Source organism: Tyto alba, unplaced genomic scaffold (genome assembly GCF_018691265.1).
Source record: "Tyto alba isolate M040663 unplaced genomic scaffold, T.alba_DEE_v4.0 Super-Scaffold_18, whole genome shotgun sequence".
Classification (NCBI taxonomy): Eukaryota; Metazoa; Chordata; class Aves; order Strigiformes; family Tytonidae; genus Tyto; species Tyto alba.
In genome coordinates, this window is record NW_024881280.1 from 13,438,593 (window position 1) to 13,455,735 (window position 17,143).

At 38.6% G+C, this 17,143-nt stretch overlaps 2 protein-coding genes across 5 annotated transcripts in view; both read left to right on the forward strand.

Moving 5' to 3' along the window:
- The window catches only part of GPR176 (G protein-coupled receptor 176), a 46,977-nt gene extending 43,400 nt beyond the window's left edge, over positions 1–3,577 (forward strand). For all 3 annotated transcript variants that reach the window (XM_032984747.2, XM_032984748.2, XM_032984746.2), the window contains one exon: positions 240–3,577. In XM_032984747.2, coding sequence (XP_032840638.2) covers positions 240–1,347 — 1,108 coding nt within the window. In that variant the 3' untranslated portion in view covers positions 1,348–3,577. The remainder of the gene's footprint in view (positions 1–239) is intronic.
- Positions 3,578–9,263: 5,686 nt separating this feature from the next.
- The window catches only part of FSIP1 (fibrous sheath interacting protein 1), an 83,361-nt gene continuing 75,481 nt past the window's right edge, over positions 9,264–17,143 (forward strand). The window contains exons 1-6 of one of the 2 annotated variants that reach the window (XM_032984572.2): positions 9,264–9,425; positions 10,383–10,520; positions 11,865–12,054; positions 12,945–13,043; positions 14,472–14,644; positions 15,573–15,657. In XM_032984572.2, the coding sequence (XP_032840463.2) occupies positions 10,395–10,520; positions 11,865–12,054; positions 12,945–13,043; positions 14,472–14,644; positions 15,573–15,657 (673 nt within the window). In that variant the 5' untranslated portion in view covers positions 9,264–9,425; positions 10,383–10,394. The remainder of the gene's footprint in view (positions 9,426–10,382; positions 10,521–11,864; positions 12,055–12,944; positions 13,044–14,471; positions 14,645–15,572; positions 15,658–17,143) is intronic. The other variant, XM_032984573.2, reaches the window with a different exon arrangement.

Consider the following 17,143-nt stretch of genomic DNA (forward strand, 5'->3'; position numbering starts at 1 on the left):
CAGACCCTTGGGTTTGTTTTGTTTTGTTTTGTTTTGTTTTGTTTTGTTTTGTTTTTTTCCTCTCATAAGCAGGTAGTCAGTTGGCAGCCCAGATAGGGATTTGGGGCATTATGCTCAGACAACTCCTGGAAGGCTTCTCGTAAGCACTACGCTCATTATAGACTTCAGCCTTTGCATTCTATCAGTTATAATTTTATATATATATATATATATATATATATTTTTTTTTTTTTTTACAGGTACTACTCTGTTTTATACCCTCTGGAAAGAAAAATATCTGATGCAAAATCACGAGACCTAGTTATCTATATCTGGGCCCATGCAATAGTGGCCAGCATTCCAGTATTTGCTGTGACCAATGTGTCTGATATTTATGCTATGTCCACCTGTTCTGAATCTTGGAGTTACTCCCTTGGCCACCTGATATACGTCATCATCTATAACATCACCACTGTGATTGTACCAGTGGCTGTGGTATTTCTCTTTATGATTCTCATTCGCAGGGCACTGAGTGCCAGCCAGAAGAAAAAAGTCATCATAGCTGCCTTAAGGACCCCTCAGAATACAATTTCTATCCCTTATGCCTCCCAGAGAGAAGCTGAGCTTCATGCCATGCTGCTTTCCATGGTTATGATATTTATTTTCTGCAGCGTCCCCTACGTGACTTTGGTGATTTACCGCACCATACTCAATATTTCAGATATTTCAGTCTTCTTGCTCCTCACTGCCATTTGGTTGCCCAAGGTGTCTTTGCTGGCCAATCCTTTGTTATTTTTAACTGTTAACAAATCAGTACGGAAGTGCTTAGTGGGGACATTAGTACAGCTGCACCGGAGGTATAGCAGGAGAAACATTGTCAGCTCAGGTGGTCTTGCAGACGCTAATCTGGAGCCCGGTGTCCGTTCAGGGAGCCAGCTGCTGGAGATGTTTCATATCGGGCAACAGCAAATCTTCAAGCCAACGGAAGATGAGGAGACTGAGACCAAATCCGTTGGCTCTGGTGACTTTCAACAGAAAGAAATTCCTACCACCAGTTTAGAGGCAGGAGAGACTTCGGTTTGCAAATTTATACCACAGATGATTGCAGACTCTGCAGCGCAGGTGGCGCCAGCTGTGCCCACAGAGCCTGATATGGTAAATGACAAGTATTCCATGCAGTTTGGTTTTGGACCCTTTGAGCTGCCTCCACAGTGGCTCTCAGAAAACCGAAACAGTAAGAAGCGACTCCTGCCTCCTTTGGGGAATACCCCTGAAGAGCTAATCCAGACGAAACAGCCTAAGTGTAAAGCAGAAAGAAAAATCAGCAGAAACAATAAAGTCAGTATCTTTCCCAAGGTGGATTCTTAGTAAGAGCAGGACCTTTAAGTGACAGAGGAAGGTCATCTTCTATTATATATGTGATCCCATGGATCTTTGTTATGCTGAAATTTGTTACAGGCTGATTTTTTTTGTGCCAAATATAATTTAAACAAGCAAACAAACAAAAGGGAAATGTATATACAAGTGTTCCTTATTAATATGTTTTCATGAAAATAATATATCAAAAGATGGTGACTCTTATTCTATCTGTGAAATCCCTACAGTGATACCTGCCTGATTAACTTTCAAAAAGCATATATGGCTTTGGGAACACTTTGTATGGCTGAAGGATGGCAATATGTCAGTTAGTTTGCTGGAAAACCTCATGTTGGATTAGAATGGACTGGGTATCAAAGTAAAGGCTGTAGGGAGCAGAAGATAGATGCAAAATGGGTAAGTCTTAACCTCCTGTAAATAGACACAGCAAGGTTCTGCACATTTCATTAATGAAGTAAGATGGGCTATTAAGTACATCTATTTTCTGTTAAGCCCATTTCTTAAATCAGTGTTAAGAAATAAAACTCGCTGGACTTTTTGCACAAAATAGTTAACAAGTATCTGCCAAACTTCTAAACTTTTTTAAAACCTAATTCACTATTTTTTGGCTTAAAACTTCAGCAGAGTCAAGGATACGCAGATTGTCATGTGTGTCAAACCTGAGAAAGACTTTTTTTTTTTTTAAAAAAAAAAAAAAACACATATATTCTTGTAGTTTTAAGTAAAAACGATTGGAGACCATGCAGGACAAATCCTGACTCCAGAAAACAAGTATGTATATGCCAAGGGCATAAATACAACACCTTGATCCTGTGATAAAGGGCATATGCAAATGTCCCAACAGTGTAATGTACGTATTGTGTAAGTAACCAAGGGGTGAACCTTAAGACAGACTCACCTGCTGGTGCACTGTGCTGTTTTCTTATGGGAAAGCTAGCAAATGAAAGGAAAGGGTCAGAAGTGCTGGTAGCCTTGTACTGAACTGCTGAGTGAGGAGGCTGATAACAGACCCCCAGAGGGAAGGTCTATTAATGCCATTGCCCACTATTGTCAGAGGAAGGGAGGTTTTCCTTCTACCTTCACAGATACAGATACCAACCACCCTTCTCCACCCATCTCACAGAGTAGACCACCTGGTGTATGAACATGAGACTTTCAAATCTGGTGCCTCTGAGTGAATCAGAGCCGTGCCATCCCTAGTACCAGCACACCAGCCTTTCTGTGAGAGATGAGGCATTGTACTGCAGCTTGTCCCCCCACGTCATCATAGGCACATTGTCTCGTTTATACTGAGTGTGAATTTTAAACTGTATCCGTCTGTTAAATGACCTGAAACTCTTGTAACCCTGGCATTTTAATCCTTGTTCAGTTGCAAGTAGTCTTTCCTTCTTCCTTATCTGCATTCCCTGTTGTCTCTGTGGGTAGTTTCTTAAAAGCACAGTCTAGTAACATCTGTGTATTCCTTGTGGTTCTCCTGTACTTTAGCCCTTTGGTGCATGCTGAACCTTTTTCTGTAGTTACTGCCTATTAAAAGTAGTTTTCTTTAAAGTATACTTTTAAAATGACAAGGTGAAGAATCTTGCCAAGTTCACAGTAGCGTACTGAATCCAAGCAGTTAATGTTAAAAGTAAGAAAAATTTGCTGAAGCAGCATTTGGAGATGTACCTGGTTTTCCTTTGACGTGTTTGAAGAAAGTCAGCAGCTTCCGATGGCTCCAAGATGGTGGATTTCTACAAGGCATTAAAAGCAAATGTTTTAATAAAAATGTATTAAAAAAAAAAGTTTATAAATTACTGTGTAAATGATGTTTTTTTCCATTTCCTCTTTGGTTTCAGTGCACTTCCTTGCTAGTTTTTGCCCTGCTTCTTAGAAACAGAGATGAGAAGGCAGACATAGCTTCCCTGAAATCAGACAGAAGTAGTACTCCAGGAAAAGGTGTTCCTTCTGTGGCAGAGGTAGAGAAGTACAATAGCAGGCAGGTTTTTTTAAAGTGTTGATAAAAAAGTAATTTAATGGAGTGTTTGTTTTGCCAAAGTTAGTGAAAGAATAGATGCCATTCAAAAAAATCCTCAAAACCTCAAGAGCAAAGTAGGAGTTGCAGTTTCCTTGTGAATTTTGGTTAAATTTAGTATTTATCACTCACTGACATACAGATACTGGTCAAATTTTCTGTGATTAATGTATGTGAATAAATGATCTGAACTCCTTTGAGGAAAGCAAACTTGGTTTTAGTTTTGTCCTTTTCAACTCATGTTGAATGAAATGCCGAAGATAAATACAGAGCCAAATTGCACAGAATTGTTTTGTCATTGCTGGAATGCAAGGGGTTTGTGGTGGTTTTTGACTGTTGAGACAAAAGTATCTTTTTTTTTTTTTTTTTTTTCAACAAGGATACATGTAAAAACTTGCTTATATGGTTGTGTTTTTTTTTTTTTTTAGCAGATTGTATCTGAAGACATTGAAACCTTTCACCAAGAAATTAACTAAGGTGGTTTTCCATACCTGAAGAATTATTTGGGAATGTTTTGTTTTAGTCCCTCTTTTAACAGTTTATCCATTTGAATGTTTAAGGGAAGTGGAAAAAAACCACAAAAGCACGTCTTTGCATAGAAAAAATAATCTGTGTAAAATTCATCATACAGCCTCTGAGCTAAAATTTTAATCAGAAAACAGTAATTCAGGAGACTTCTTATGCAAGATGGAATATTTGACCTGTAGAGTTTGATTTCTAACTTAATCTAAGGCAGTGGTAACTCTGAGTCATTACTACTGTCTGTTAGCTTGTTGTTCAAATTATTTCTACTGGTCAAATTGTTTTGCAGCATCTAATATGAAAAAAAAAATCAAGACTTGTTTTCTTCTTTATCAAAACATTAAAGATAAGTGGAAGTGGAGTGGGTTTTTTGCTATGGTGGTTGTTTTTAACCACCACGAGTGTTGGTAAGATAAATTTTTCTCTCCAGGTTATTGATGAAAGAAAGTGAAGTACAAAACAAAGCTGTGGGAATTAAAAAAGTGAAAGCCTAGGGTAATTTGTCCTGTGCAAATAGATTTAAAGGCTAAATCTTGTTACTGGAGAATAAACTTGGCAGAAGGAAAGTTAAAACTCATTATTCTAGCAATTAGGGGAGAAAAATAGAAAATGGAGCTCATATTAAAGGAAGAAATCCTTTAAAAAGGATGAAAAGACTGTGGGGACAATGTCAATTTACTGTTCCTAGATAACCTCAATAAATATTGTTAAATTCAAACAAACGTCCTGTAAAAATTGAAGAAAAAACCCACACAGTCCTTCAGTACCAAATAATGCTATATTGGTTGTCTATTTGGCAACACTGTATTTTGTGCAATGGGTAAACTTCCAGAGAAGAGCAGTTGTTTTCTAGAAACTCTGTATTCTGCTCTGTAACTCTTCTACTCTGCTCCCTGTTTTGGGGGAAAATATTTCCAGGAATACAGCCAGTGGGCTGCGTCTTGGAGATTGGAGAGGAAGTCAGGCTGTGGCTCAAGATCAGAGGGACTGGCACTTAGCAGTGGGTTCCAGCTCAAGAGGAGCTGTCCCATAAGCTGCTGTGAAGGTAACCAGCTCTGGAGGGGATTACATGTCCCACAGAACTCTGGTCAGTCCTCTCGTTCACAGCACCTGACCTTGCACTGCGTAATTTGATAAGGAATGTAAACAGCAAAAAAGCAAAATCCCTGCCTTCTAGTCTTATTTAAGTTCCTGTGTAATTGTGCTTTAACCTACGTAGGAGTCAGTATAAGATAATCAAGGAGTTTAGGTTTTTTTCTTTTGAGTTTAAAGGACTTGCCCTCCTCCAAAAGATATGAAGTCATTGCTTTTAGACACTCTTATCTCTTCAAAAGACTGCTGCTTATTTTATTTGAAGTGACTTTCTCTGTGCAAAGTAGGGATATTAGCAGGATTTCTGAACAAGTTCTAATTATGGCTTTAACTATCAAACTGGGACCACGATGTTAGCTGCTGCAATCTTGAGTAGTTGTGTAATTCAAGGACAGTTTAGGAAAACACAATGCAACAAAACAAATCACATCTTGTAGAAAATTACAGAAGTCCAGATGCTGGTGCTTGCAGTCATGAGCAAGTTCATTCCTGCCCTCCCCTGGAGGACACAGAGGGGGAACAGCAGGTACCAGCCCAATGGGATCTTTGTTCCCTCTCAGTTTTTAAGCTGCTAAATCAGCCGAAGGTGATGAAAAGTATGCAGAGGCTGATTTTTCTGATTGCTTTCTTCAGGGACAACAGTACTAGAGTGGGATGCAGAAGCATTTTTCATCTCCATGAAAGCCCCTCTGCATGTGCTTAGGAGCAGTTATCTTCCTTCTGCTCTGTGAGGAGAAAGTGGACTATTTTTTAAAGAAAGCATAAGAAATAATCAAGTCAGATCCAATTCTGGAATACACATTTGTTAATGGAAACCACGGTTTCTCTACACAGCTTTTCTGCATTCTAAGGTTCCCTATGGCTAAACATAATGCACCAAGATGGTGATTTACTCGCACACAGTACTTAGCAGTAGTCTATCTTCTTTGCATCCGTTTTCTGTAAAAATAAACCCTCTACTTTTTGCCTGGATCATATCCTCAGCCACGGAAGAAGGTCCTTAGACACTTGTAGGATCTCATTCTTCTGGTCCCCTTGCACCTGTTTGGTGGCAAGCTCCAACACACTGCACCCGATGGCACTGACACATTTCAGCACAACACAACCTGGTTTGAGCTCCTGCTTCCTAAACTCCGCTGTTTTCCAGCAGAAGGAGGTGTGGCAGCACAGAAGACAGTCTCCTCAAAGCAGGACCTTTCCCAGTGCAAGTCAAAGAATGAAAACCTGGCTTTATTAAACACAATGGAAGTTCTACCATTGTCTCTGGACTTAACATTTTAGTTCAGCCTCTCCTCCTCAGCTGAGAGGTTACTATGCTGATGGAGCACACTTGCAGAACTCTACTCATCCTCACCAATGGTTTCTGGAAAAGTTGGAATAGGGCCCAAAATTCCCAACTTTTTGCCCTTGACTTGGCACACACCAATCAAAATATATTAATAGATAATCTGTTTGTCCTTAGCAAGAAGAGGGTCTGCTTATTCCCCTAATATTTAGGGGAATTAATATAATGAAAATTAGCCGTGCTTGTCCTGATCCGAGTACTGGAACTGTTACAGTCTACCTTAAAAATACTGCCTCTGGTAAAGTAAAGCTACTTCAGATGAGTACACAAAAGAATATCAAAGACAAATAACTAACAAGCATTAAACAAAGTCTTGATAACTTGCTCTCCAACCTGTATGAGACAATGGAAGTGTTTTGGCTACCTATTTGTGTATTAAAATGCTGTTCAGCAGAGGAGTATAAAGATAAGAGTTCCTTTTATTTTCTCCCTCTTTTGTGTTTCTTCTTGATTGGAATAGGGAGAAAAAGATAAATGAATTCTGTTACTATGGTGACCGTGTTCTGAGTATCAAGACAGCTTGTCTAAGTCTTCATCATGTTGTAACCTGTCTTTTAGGATGAAAAGCACATCTTGGGAGTGCTGTGCCCTTCCTATATGCATAATTTTTTTCCCATTCAACCCTTTTTTTTTTTTTTAAATCATCATACCCTTTGTTCTGCTTTTCTAGTACAAACTTCGTTATAAATACATCTGTAACAGTATTTGAGATTCTGTAATATTTAATAATGTTTACAAAGTTCAGTCCTCTCACTGGAGATGAAGACTTGCAGGATTTGAGGTGAACTTTGTGAACCTGTTCTTTTCCTTTCTGGATCTTCTAGGACACATGACACTCACAGATTATAAGAGCAACTGTGGTTTGAGATATCCCTGCTAAGCCATTATTATTACTCTCAGGTGTGACAGCCTCATTGAAAACCTTCACTGATTCTGTGTGGACAAGCAGCAGTTCCTGCACCACTTTCAAAGGAGTTTTATATCTGTTTGTTACCAAATGCAGAGCTGGACACTCTCCTTTCATGGGCACTTTTGAGGTTGTAGGCAGTCTGTAATATGGGAAGCTGATAGCAAGTCAGAACTGTCAGCTATTAAGTATATATACTCCACTGTAGAAAAAAATAAATATCGGGGTAGTTATACCTAGCAGCTTTCCATACCTCATTATTCATTGCTAATGTAATTCCTAGTACAGAAAAAGCCAGGTTTTAGTTTAGCCAGTTCTGAACTGTGCTGTCCATTCTGCTGCTTTCTCATTGTCATTACTGGCCTTAAATACTCAACTTGTGGATGTAAACATTCAGTCTTCTATTTTTGCTTCAAATCATGATCTGCACCATCTGAGAAGCACCACACATTCCAAAGACCACTATGGTATTGCACTAGCAATTGTAGGATATATGTTAGAATTTTAACATACCTGGAGCTCAGCATGCTTAGGAAGGAGGCTAAAATACATGTGGTTCACTGCCATTATTTTCTGTATTTGTCTTCACCTCTTGACTGTAAAGCACATTGCATTGTTACTACACTAAATACCAAGAAAAGTTGTTCTTCTCTTACTGGCACTTCCAGGAATCACAGTAGAAGGCCATATATTATAACTATCAATAAAAACTCGACTGCAGACAGCAAATACATGTCCCCAACAAAGTAAGATTTCTTTTGGCAGAAAAATTTGTCAGTCAGAACTATACTTTGAACAAAATGAAGTCTGTTCCTTCAGACTGCTTCTTGTGAATTTTTGCCACCAGTGAAAACCTGATTTTAACATACAAGGGTATCAAAGGAAGTCGTAGGGGCCAGTAACTATCCTTGCAGTTTTTAAAAGTTAATCAGAACACAGGAATTAATCCTCATATCCTATATAAATGTAGAAGAGAAATAAAAAGTGATAGGATTGGGAATGTAATTACACTCCCCTTATTCACTGAATTCCTTATTAACAGTGAATACTCAGATAAAAAAGGGTGACCACAGTATTAGTTTTAGTGAGTTTATTTTAAAAGTATTTTGCCCTAAAAAACCATTTATTTAGAAGCAATTCGGCTATCCTTGTTTACAAGTAAACAGGACACAACTTACGCAGGAGACCAGACATACATATTACCAAAAGAAGCAATGATAATTCGCTGCATCGATACATTGTTTAAAAGGCTCAATACAGTCACTTTCCCCCCCGCCACCGTTGGGTGCAACACCTCCAAACGCCGCCCCCTCACCGAGGCGGGAACGGCCGCGGCTGAGGGCGGCCCCACAGCGCCCCCTGCCGGCCCCGCCGCGCGCTGCCGACCCCGCGTTCGCATCTCCGTCCCTGCCCGGCGCTCACCCCGTCGGCAGCACGCGCCTACGGAGGGAGACCCATCTTTTAAGACGCCGTTCCCGTTATTCACGGGCCCAGGCAGCCGAGAGCCGCAGCGTTCCGCAGGCATCGGCGCCAGGGAAGGACAAGCCTCCCTAGCACACCGAAACCCACTGGGAGAATGCCCGCCGCCGCTCTGCGTCCAGGTGACAGTCTCAGCCAGACGCGGAGTCAGGCTCTTCCTTTCCCATGGCCCGGCCTCCCACGTCTCGGCGCTGCCCGGCCCGGTCCCGCCACACAGACAAGAACCCGCCAGCAGCAGCGCCACCATCCCTCCGCCCCGGCAACGGGCGCGGCACAGGCCAACTATCTGGGCGTGGGGGGGGGAAGGAGAAGGACGCGCTCCACGCAACACTTCTATTTGCCAGGATGGAGAAGACAGGCTTCAGGGCGGGGTAATAAAGTAGCTCATATTTCGTGAGCAAGTGAAAGCTTCATTGTCTTTTCATTCCTGGAACCGGACTAAAACCAACTCCTGCACCATCTCTTCCCCCATCCCGACGATGGTACCGGCCCAGTGGAAGGCGGCCACAGGCACGTCTCGCGAGAGTTCGATGCCGTTGGTCGTTATGGGAACGGTAACAACGGCTGCGGCGCTGCCTCCGCGGGAAGGACGGGCCGGCCCCGGGCCCTGCGGCGCCGGGGCAGCGCCTGGCGCTCCGGCCTGCGCGGGAAGGGCCGCCTGTCTTCCTGCTTGCTTGTTGAAACCTCCTGTGAGGTTATTTTTTTGCTTGTTTGTATGTTGGTTTTTTTTTGTTTTTTTGTTTTGTTGTTGTTGTTGTTGTTGTTGCTGTTGTTATTCCGGAATCCTTTGGGTCTTTAGCTGTTGTTTAGCTTTGGCTTCTTCGTTTATGTTATTTTGGGTCTTTCACACTTGCTTTTCCGCTCCCCCCGGCCCCGCGTCTCCCGCCACCGAAACCGCGTCGGTGCCGGTGCAAGTGGTAAACGGAGCGAAGGGGCCTCTTCAGTGAGTGAGCCAGAGATTCGGGATTTGTAACGAGTGAATACAAACTACTCGTTTCCTTCTCCGCCCACTTTATACTGTGTGGTGTTACGGACCTGTATACGCGACTCGGTTTGTCCTGTTTCTTGTACTGAAATAAAAAGTGTTCACTTGGGCCTTCTGAAAATTACCGGTGCGCGTCACATACCCAGGAATGCAATTCCTGTGAATTCAAACAGTTTTTGCAGGGAACCGTGCATTTCTGTTTAAACTCGTGTTGGGACTGGGAATGTGATAATTTGGATTTGGGAACTCCCTCTATTTAGAACTACTGAATATAAAAAGCTTTTAGCAGCTTCATTTGATAGGTTCAAGTTGTCTATAAAATACCCTCATTCTTTTGTTGTTGCCAACTTGGGCAGTCCTGTGTTTTTTAAAAAAAAGAAAAAGCACCATGACATTTCCTTTGTTGTGAGATTACTTTTAAAATTTAAGCCTTTTAAAGTTTCTTTGACATCATATTTGAATACCTTGGTTGGCTTGATGCTATATATTTGTACATAGAGTAAGAAGTGTATACTTGAGTGACAATCTAGTCTATACTGGAAAGAGCACTCAAGATTGAATTGCTAGAGAGGATTTGAAACTTTAATTTACATCTGAAATATTACTGGGCTTGTGTTGCTTTGTTGCTTTATTATGAAACTGATAATTTGGAAGGTGTTTTGTTTTTTTTTTTTTTTTTCCCCAGTTTTAGGTCACAATGGATATTACAAGGGGGAGCTTGGATAAAATTTCAAGGCCTGCATGTAGCTCAAGAGCTTATCCTAATTCTAGATCTTTAAATACATCTGTGGAGTTATTAACACCACAGCCACATTTGCCAAAGGTACTTCTGTTCACCTTCAGTGGGTTAGAAACTCTATGCCTAATTCTTCTTAGTAGATTGCCAAAGAAATAAGATTCTGCTTTTTTTAGCTTCGTATAGAGTTCTGGGCTCTGCAAGTGCTCTGAGGGGTTATGTGAAAGTTCATGAATGTGGGATGCTCCTTATGCATGCATAAAATTATGTTTAATTTCATTTTTCTGAATCTGTGTTACTTTTATATTTGCCACAAAAAAGCCTATTCAGCACTACTACCTGGAAAACTTGATTGTCTTCCTCTTTAGATTTAATCAGATTATTAAATAAATTCTATTTTAAGGAAAAACATTTAAAATTCTGGCAATGATAGACAGATATACAGCTGTACGCTGCTGATGCGTGAGCCAGTATGTGCGAAATTTCACTTCCATTTGTGCTTTTAAGTTGGAATAAAAATTAATTTGCTTATTAAAAGAAAGCATTTGAGCAATCATCACAAGTTGAATTTTTTGACTGAAAGGTTCTCTCAGGGTATGTTTGAATCAAGTTTAAAAAAAAAGTTGATAATATTTCAAGAAATATGTCAGCTCCAGGGATTCAGCAAAGTCTGTCAGAAGTAGGCCTTCATCCATCCTCTGAGAAAATGAATATTGGGGATTAAGTTAATTTTGGAAATGGGATATGTGATAGGTTGTTGGGAGGTAGGAAATGGGATTTGGGAATTAGAGGTTTAGGTTGATTTACTTAGATTAGTCCAGTACCTCTGTTCTGTCTGTAGAATGGGATCATATCTAGAGGCTTCACAGAAGTATTAAAATATTTTTTTATAGGTTCACAGTTGGATATTAAGTTTAACTTTACATATCTCTGAATCCAAGTTCTGGACCAAACATCATAGACTTATTTCATGAAAATTGCAATCTCCTGAGATTGATGAATTAAGCATAAGCATTTCAGCTTTTCAAAGATTATTAAAAAAACTCCATAGTAAAAGCAAGAGATTGGGATGCTACCAGGTAGAGAGCACACACAGTGTCAGGAAATGGATGAAGCTGTTTTACACGCAGACTCTTAACTGATTGGCTGTACCCTCTGCTGCAGCAGAAATGGCATAAATTTTTGGAATAATTTCCTAGCCTGGTAATCCCAGATCTGGCACTCTGTGGAATAATGACCTTGAGATTCCATGTGTTATCTAAGAAACCCAACTCTGTATCAGGTGTGAGAATGGTTCTTTTATTTAAGAAGTACTCTGTAGTCTTATAAAGAATTGTTGTTGGCCTTTGTGTTAGTCTGTGATTAGTGATTATCTTTCTCTTCTCCCCAAAGATTTCTATTTTGATGTTAGTACTAATTTGCATTTCATAGGTTGGTTCACCTGTCAGTTTGGCTGGTAGTCATCAAAGAGACAGTCTAGAAGACTGCTTCCCAGAAGAAAACAAAGGTGATGACAGAGAGAAAACTGATGTCAAGGAAATGAGAACAGATCAGCAAATCACAGTGGAGAGTATGACCTTCTTTCTTCAGAAGTGTGTACTGAACCCCAACAAGTTGTCAGGTGTGTGAATGATGAACACTTTCTTTTGTTGTGGCTAGACCAAATATCCTGTTTGTGTAGTTTGGGTAAAATTCTCTTGGTGTAGGGAAAAGATGATGTGAATGGGTAAAATTCTAGAAGAGAAGGAGGTGTCAAAATTCATACCTTCACTTCTCTTCACTATTTTGAATTCATCTTTGAAAGAAATGTGTTGTTACTGCCATTACCACTACAGCATATGTCCCGTGGCATGTAAGCTGTGACTTGCACCTTGATGGTGGCTTAAAAGATCAGGATAAACCATTTGCACATGTTCCATGGAACCATGTTAGAAAGTGTTTACAGTAAGGTGTTTTTATCAAACATTTTACAGAGATAGTGATCATTTGTTAGAAAGTTTTCATCCGAATAATGGTCTACCAGTCCAAGAAATTGGAAATTATGGTTGTAAATTACAGTATTTAACAACTGAACAATGCTAATACTAATAACACTTTAAATATAAATATGCAGTATCTCATTGCAGCAAAAGCATTTGTAGAAGTGCTTCAGATGTCATTCTTTTGGAATTCTACATATGGTAATAAATTAACTTTCTAGAGCTTCTGACTATTTAAAAATAGAGAAGCGAAGGCCAGTGTGTAAAGCAGAAAGTTTGGATATCTGCTTCAAGTTTAGATAAGAATTCATGACAATATTAGAGTCAAAAGAAATTCCTTGATTTTAGCTCTTGTGTTTAACATGAATGCTAGTACGTACAATTTTTTTTAGACGGTAATCCACTTTAGAGGCTTTGTGGTTGATCCCTAACTGACCAAAATGTATTTTGGTCTCTTAATTGATAACATCTCAAACAGTATCTTTAAAAGTTTATTTCATATCTGTGAAATGCTTTTTCCTGTATTTTTCAGGATGTATCATTAATTCAGATTCTGGAGATGCTGGCACTGAAACACAGACTTCAAAATTCTATGAATATTCCCAAGGAAAACTAAGTAATGCAAAAGCAGGTATTACTTTTCAGGTGTATAAAGTGAACAGTGTAATAAAACTTTTCTTTCTTTTCCCCTTTACTTGTTAGTGCTTCTAGGAGAGTTTGGGACCATAGTGTATTTGTGTGTATATTACATAGTTATAAGCAAATATTACAAACTGAAAATGTATATGCATTGTGATATTCAAAAAGGGTTGGATGAATTCTTTACTTAAAGATTATTTTTTAAAAGGATATTCACTTCCTTTAATGATTTGATAATATTTGAGTTTTAGATAGATTTGATCAATCTAATGAGGCAGAATCCAGTGGTGATTCTCTCTAGTGCAGCATCTAGTGCTGGTCATCTAACATCATATTCACTTCTGCAGAACAGAGACTGGATAGAACTCAACTTCAAAGCTTCACTCAGTGGTTTTAGGTTCAGATCCATCTGCTGGGTTCAGGCCAGTTGAAATAAGTGCTCTTTTTAAATCTTCTGTCCTTGGGGATTCCCTGGACCTCAGTTTGTTTTTTATAGTTCTTCCCTTGTTGCATCACTCATCTCTTTTTACGGCATAGAGTAGACCAGTGCATCACAGTAAATACTTGGGATCAATGGGTGTGTAAAGCATTTGACCTCAAAAGATTAAAAAATAAAAAATATTTCAGGACTCCAAAACTTGGAAGTCTGTGGGAAGAGGACAATGCTGCAAGTGTTTCCTCTACTATTGCTATTGAAACTAAGTTTGACCAAAAAAAAAGGGCAGAGCATGAGGATGCTATAGGAAGGGGAAAAGCTAAAAGTGATCAGAAATTGAAATTGTAAGCTGGATGTTTAGGAAAAATAGAGACAATACCAAAATCTTATTTAATTAAATAATGGTAGTTTTCATAACGTTTCACTATTTCTGTTTTTCAGAACAGCATTTTTCTAGAACCAGTGTCAGGAGCTGGTTTAGCTGAGATATAAGTCAAGGCTGAAATTTCTGTAACATTTAGAAGTAGAGATACTACAGAGTCCCTCTCAACCCCAGAATTACTCATTTTAATGAATGACATTTCAACATGTATTCTACTAGTCAGGCTGAAGAAATTGTTTTTTATTTTTAAGTTTATTTTGTCTGTGATTTTTGCTGATACTGTGGAGATTTGTCACTCTTCCATTACGAATTTGAATTGAATCACTTGCCCAAAATGGGGGTGCTCTTCCTCCCCCACACCCCATATCCAACTGCTACAGCTCAGAGCTTGATTCAGCGTTCTGTTACAAAGACGTATTTTTCCCTGCTACAAACAGGTTTAGAAATTAACATGCTTGAGAATAACTGTACTCTTGTCTATTGTTATTATCAAATAACTTGATCTGCTTTTTTGTTTGTTTTTGTTGTGGGTGGTTTTGTTTGTTTGTTTGTTTGTTTTTAAAGTTGAAATGCTTCATGCTAATATTAAATATATTCTACAGCAATCTCTTCCAACTTGGAATGTTCTGAAGAAACAAATGTAGATCCTCAGATTCAAAAAGCTATAAAGAGAATGAATAAATTTGACACAATACTGGCAAAAAAACATTTTAAGGAGAAAGCAATTAAAAAACAAGGCAAAGAAATAAGGGCAAAGCTCTGGGAAGAACTTCAGGTTAGAAGTGTTCTGCATATTTTCTAAATAGTATATCTTAGATGACTGTCTTACAGAATTACCGTATTTTACAGACTCATTGCTTTATTAAATAACTCACAGTTGGCTGATTAAAGTGAAGAAATGGGTCTTAAAAAGTAACTTTGAATAGATTTTAATATATATTGGCTAGGCAGGTTTTGAAAGAAGGCCATGTTCCTTAAAAATTGATACGACCAATAGCCAAATACACAGCTGTCTAGGTGTGCTTTACCAGCGTAGTCTTATGCTTGAGCTCGCTACTTGCAGGTATGATAAAGCATGACAAGAGCCAATATCTGTGAACCCAGACCAAAGAGCATTTATTCTGCTCTAGTGCGACTGTTCTTAGGCCCATTTATTTCAGTACTGTCTATTAATGAAGAAATTAGAGATGCCCCCTGAGGAAGGTATAAGAATGCTACAGCACAAATTCCTTCACATTATTCCTGACCTGGTCTCTAGTTGTTAAATGTCACTTTAAGCCTTGAAACATGAGAACCTCTGAGGTGAAGTATTTTATAAGTTGCATGAATACAAATGTCAGCTGCTAAAAAGACATGACTGCAGTTGGTTTGACTGCATCTCAGAATTTCAATGGATTTGGATTCAGAGCCAGATACATTACAGAACTACTTTGTCTTGTGAAATGTGTCTCCATGTAAGACATAATATATACCAGAGACTTCAAAGTTCCACCATGCCTTTATCATAACTTTAGGAGATGTTCAGATAGCCACAATAAGAAAATAAAGTGGTAAGCAGGTGTTGCCACCAAACAAGGAATTTTTAAAAGGGTCTGAAGTTCTTTAGATCTGATAAGCGGACAATATATTGTGCTTTAGAGTCTTTACTTTAAAGTAAATATATGTATGTACTTGTATATTTATGCTTTATTTCTTTTGAATAGTCTATCAGAACCACTGGAAGCCACGAGGAGGTAGAAAACACAAAACTTTTTTTAGCTTTGATCTCATCATGTCAGGAGACATCTGGTAAGTAAGAAAGAGAAGCAAATACCCTGATATAATTTTCCTGTGTTTTGATTAATATTTTTGTTGGATACCATAAAAATAAAGCTTTCAAACCTATACAATGAAATAATATTTGCATGTGAAAGTACATAAAGGGACTATTTTAAAAATTAACTGAAATAATTTTTGTATTATTAGAAATGTGTAAGTTGTACTTTAACATTAATTTTGTTTATAGAAACTGCATTTTTTCAAAGAACTAGTTACTCTGGAAGGATATAAAAACAGGATAGATAAAGCTTCCATTTTTCAAATTGATGGCAAACACAGATGATTTCAGAAATGATGCCTGACTGATAACATTGGTAAATTAACGATAGCAGGCATAGGGAAAACAGAATGGAAGCCTGCTGAGAAAGCTGGATGTCTTTATCATTTTGGAACATCTGGGCAATAAGCAAGGAATTAAAAATCTCTTTGGTAAACAAACAACATGATGAAGTTACTGATGTGTAGTTACTGGTGGTCTTAGAGAGTTTGCCAGGCTGGAATACTTGGTGCAGGAAGGGTAGGCAGTTAAAAAAATATTAGGCCTAAAAATGTTACTTAGAAGCTCTAGAGATGTGGGCCCTGCCACACATGTATCTTGGAACAAATTTTCATGTGGGAGTGGGAGAAAGAGTGAGAAGGAGACAATGGCAATGCCATAGTAAGGATCTCATACCATGACAGGTCCAGAGGGAGGGAAATCCTGAGCCTCTTTATGAATTGTTAACAGAAGGACCAAAAGAATGGGACCAAATTATGATACTGAGTTATGTGTCGGAAAACAATACAGGAAGATGCATGCACAGCCCAGGTCTTGGAAAATAGACCAAAGGGAGTATGGGTCACTTACATGACATTTGATACTGATTATGTTACATTTAATTAACTTCTAAAATAATTTAATATTCTGAATGTGAGAGAAAATTTGAGTAAAAGGGATCATCAGATAATACAGAGTGTGATTCTAAGGAAGAGGCATGAATATGAAACATGAACTTAGTTTTTCTAATTGGCTGCTTTCATGGGAAATCTGGGGAAGAAGATTTATGATAGATGGAAGTTTAAAAAAATGAAACTGTGTTAAAGATGCTAGCAGACTATTCTCAGGAAGAAAAAAACACTAAGTCTGATAATTTCGGAATTTCATCATCATATGACAATGAAGACAAAAATATTCAAAGTGGAAATGAACACACCAATAAGATTAAATGTTTGCATTTTAGTCTTTCAGGAAAAATCACGTCCATCTTAAGTAGCATTCAAAGCACCAAAGTCTATAGCTGTATTAGAAGTAGACAAATGACTAATGAAGGACTGAGTTCTTTAACAGGAAAGGTAAACAAATAGTTAATGATAACAGAGAAATGTGGAATGTGATACCTAACAGAAAAAGACTAACTATGATCAAAAGTATAGTAAATAACAATAATGTAAAACTAATAGGAAAAGAAAAGTTGAA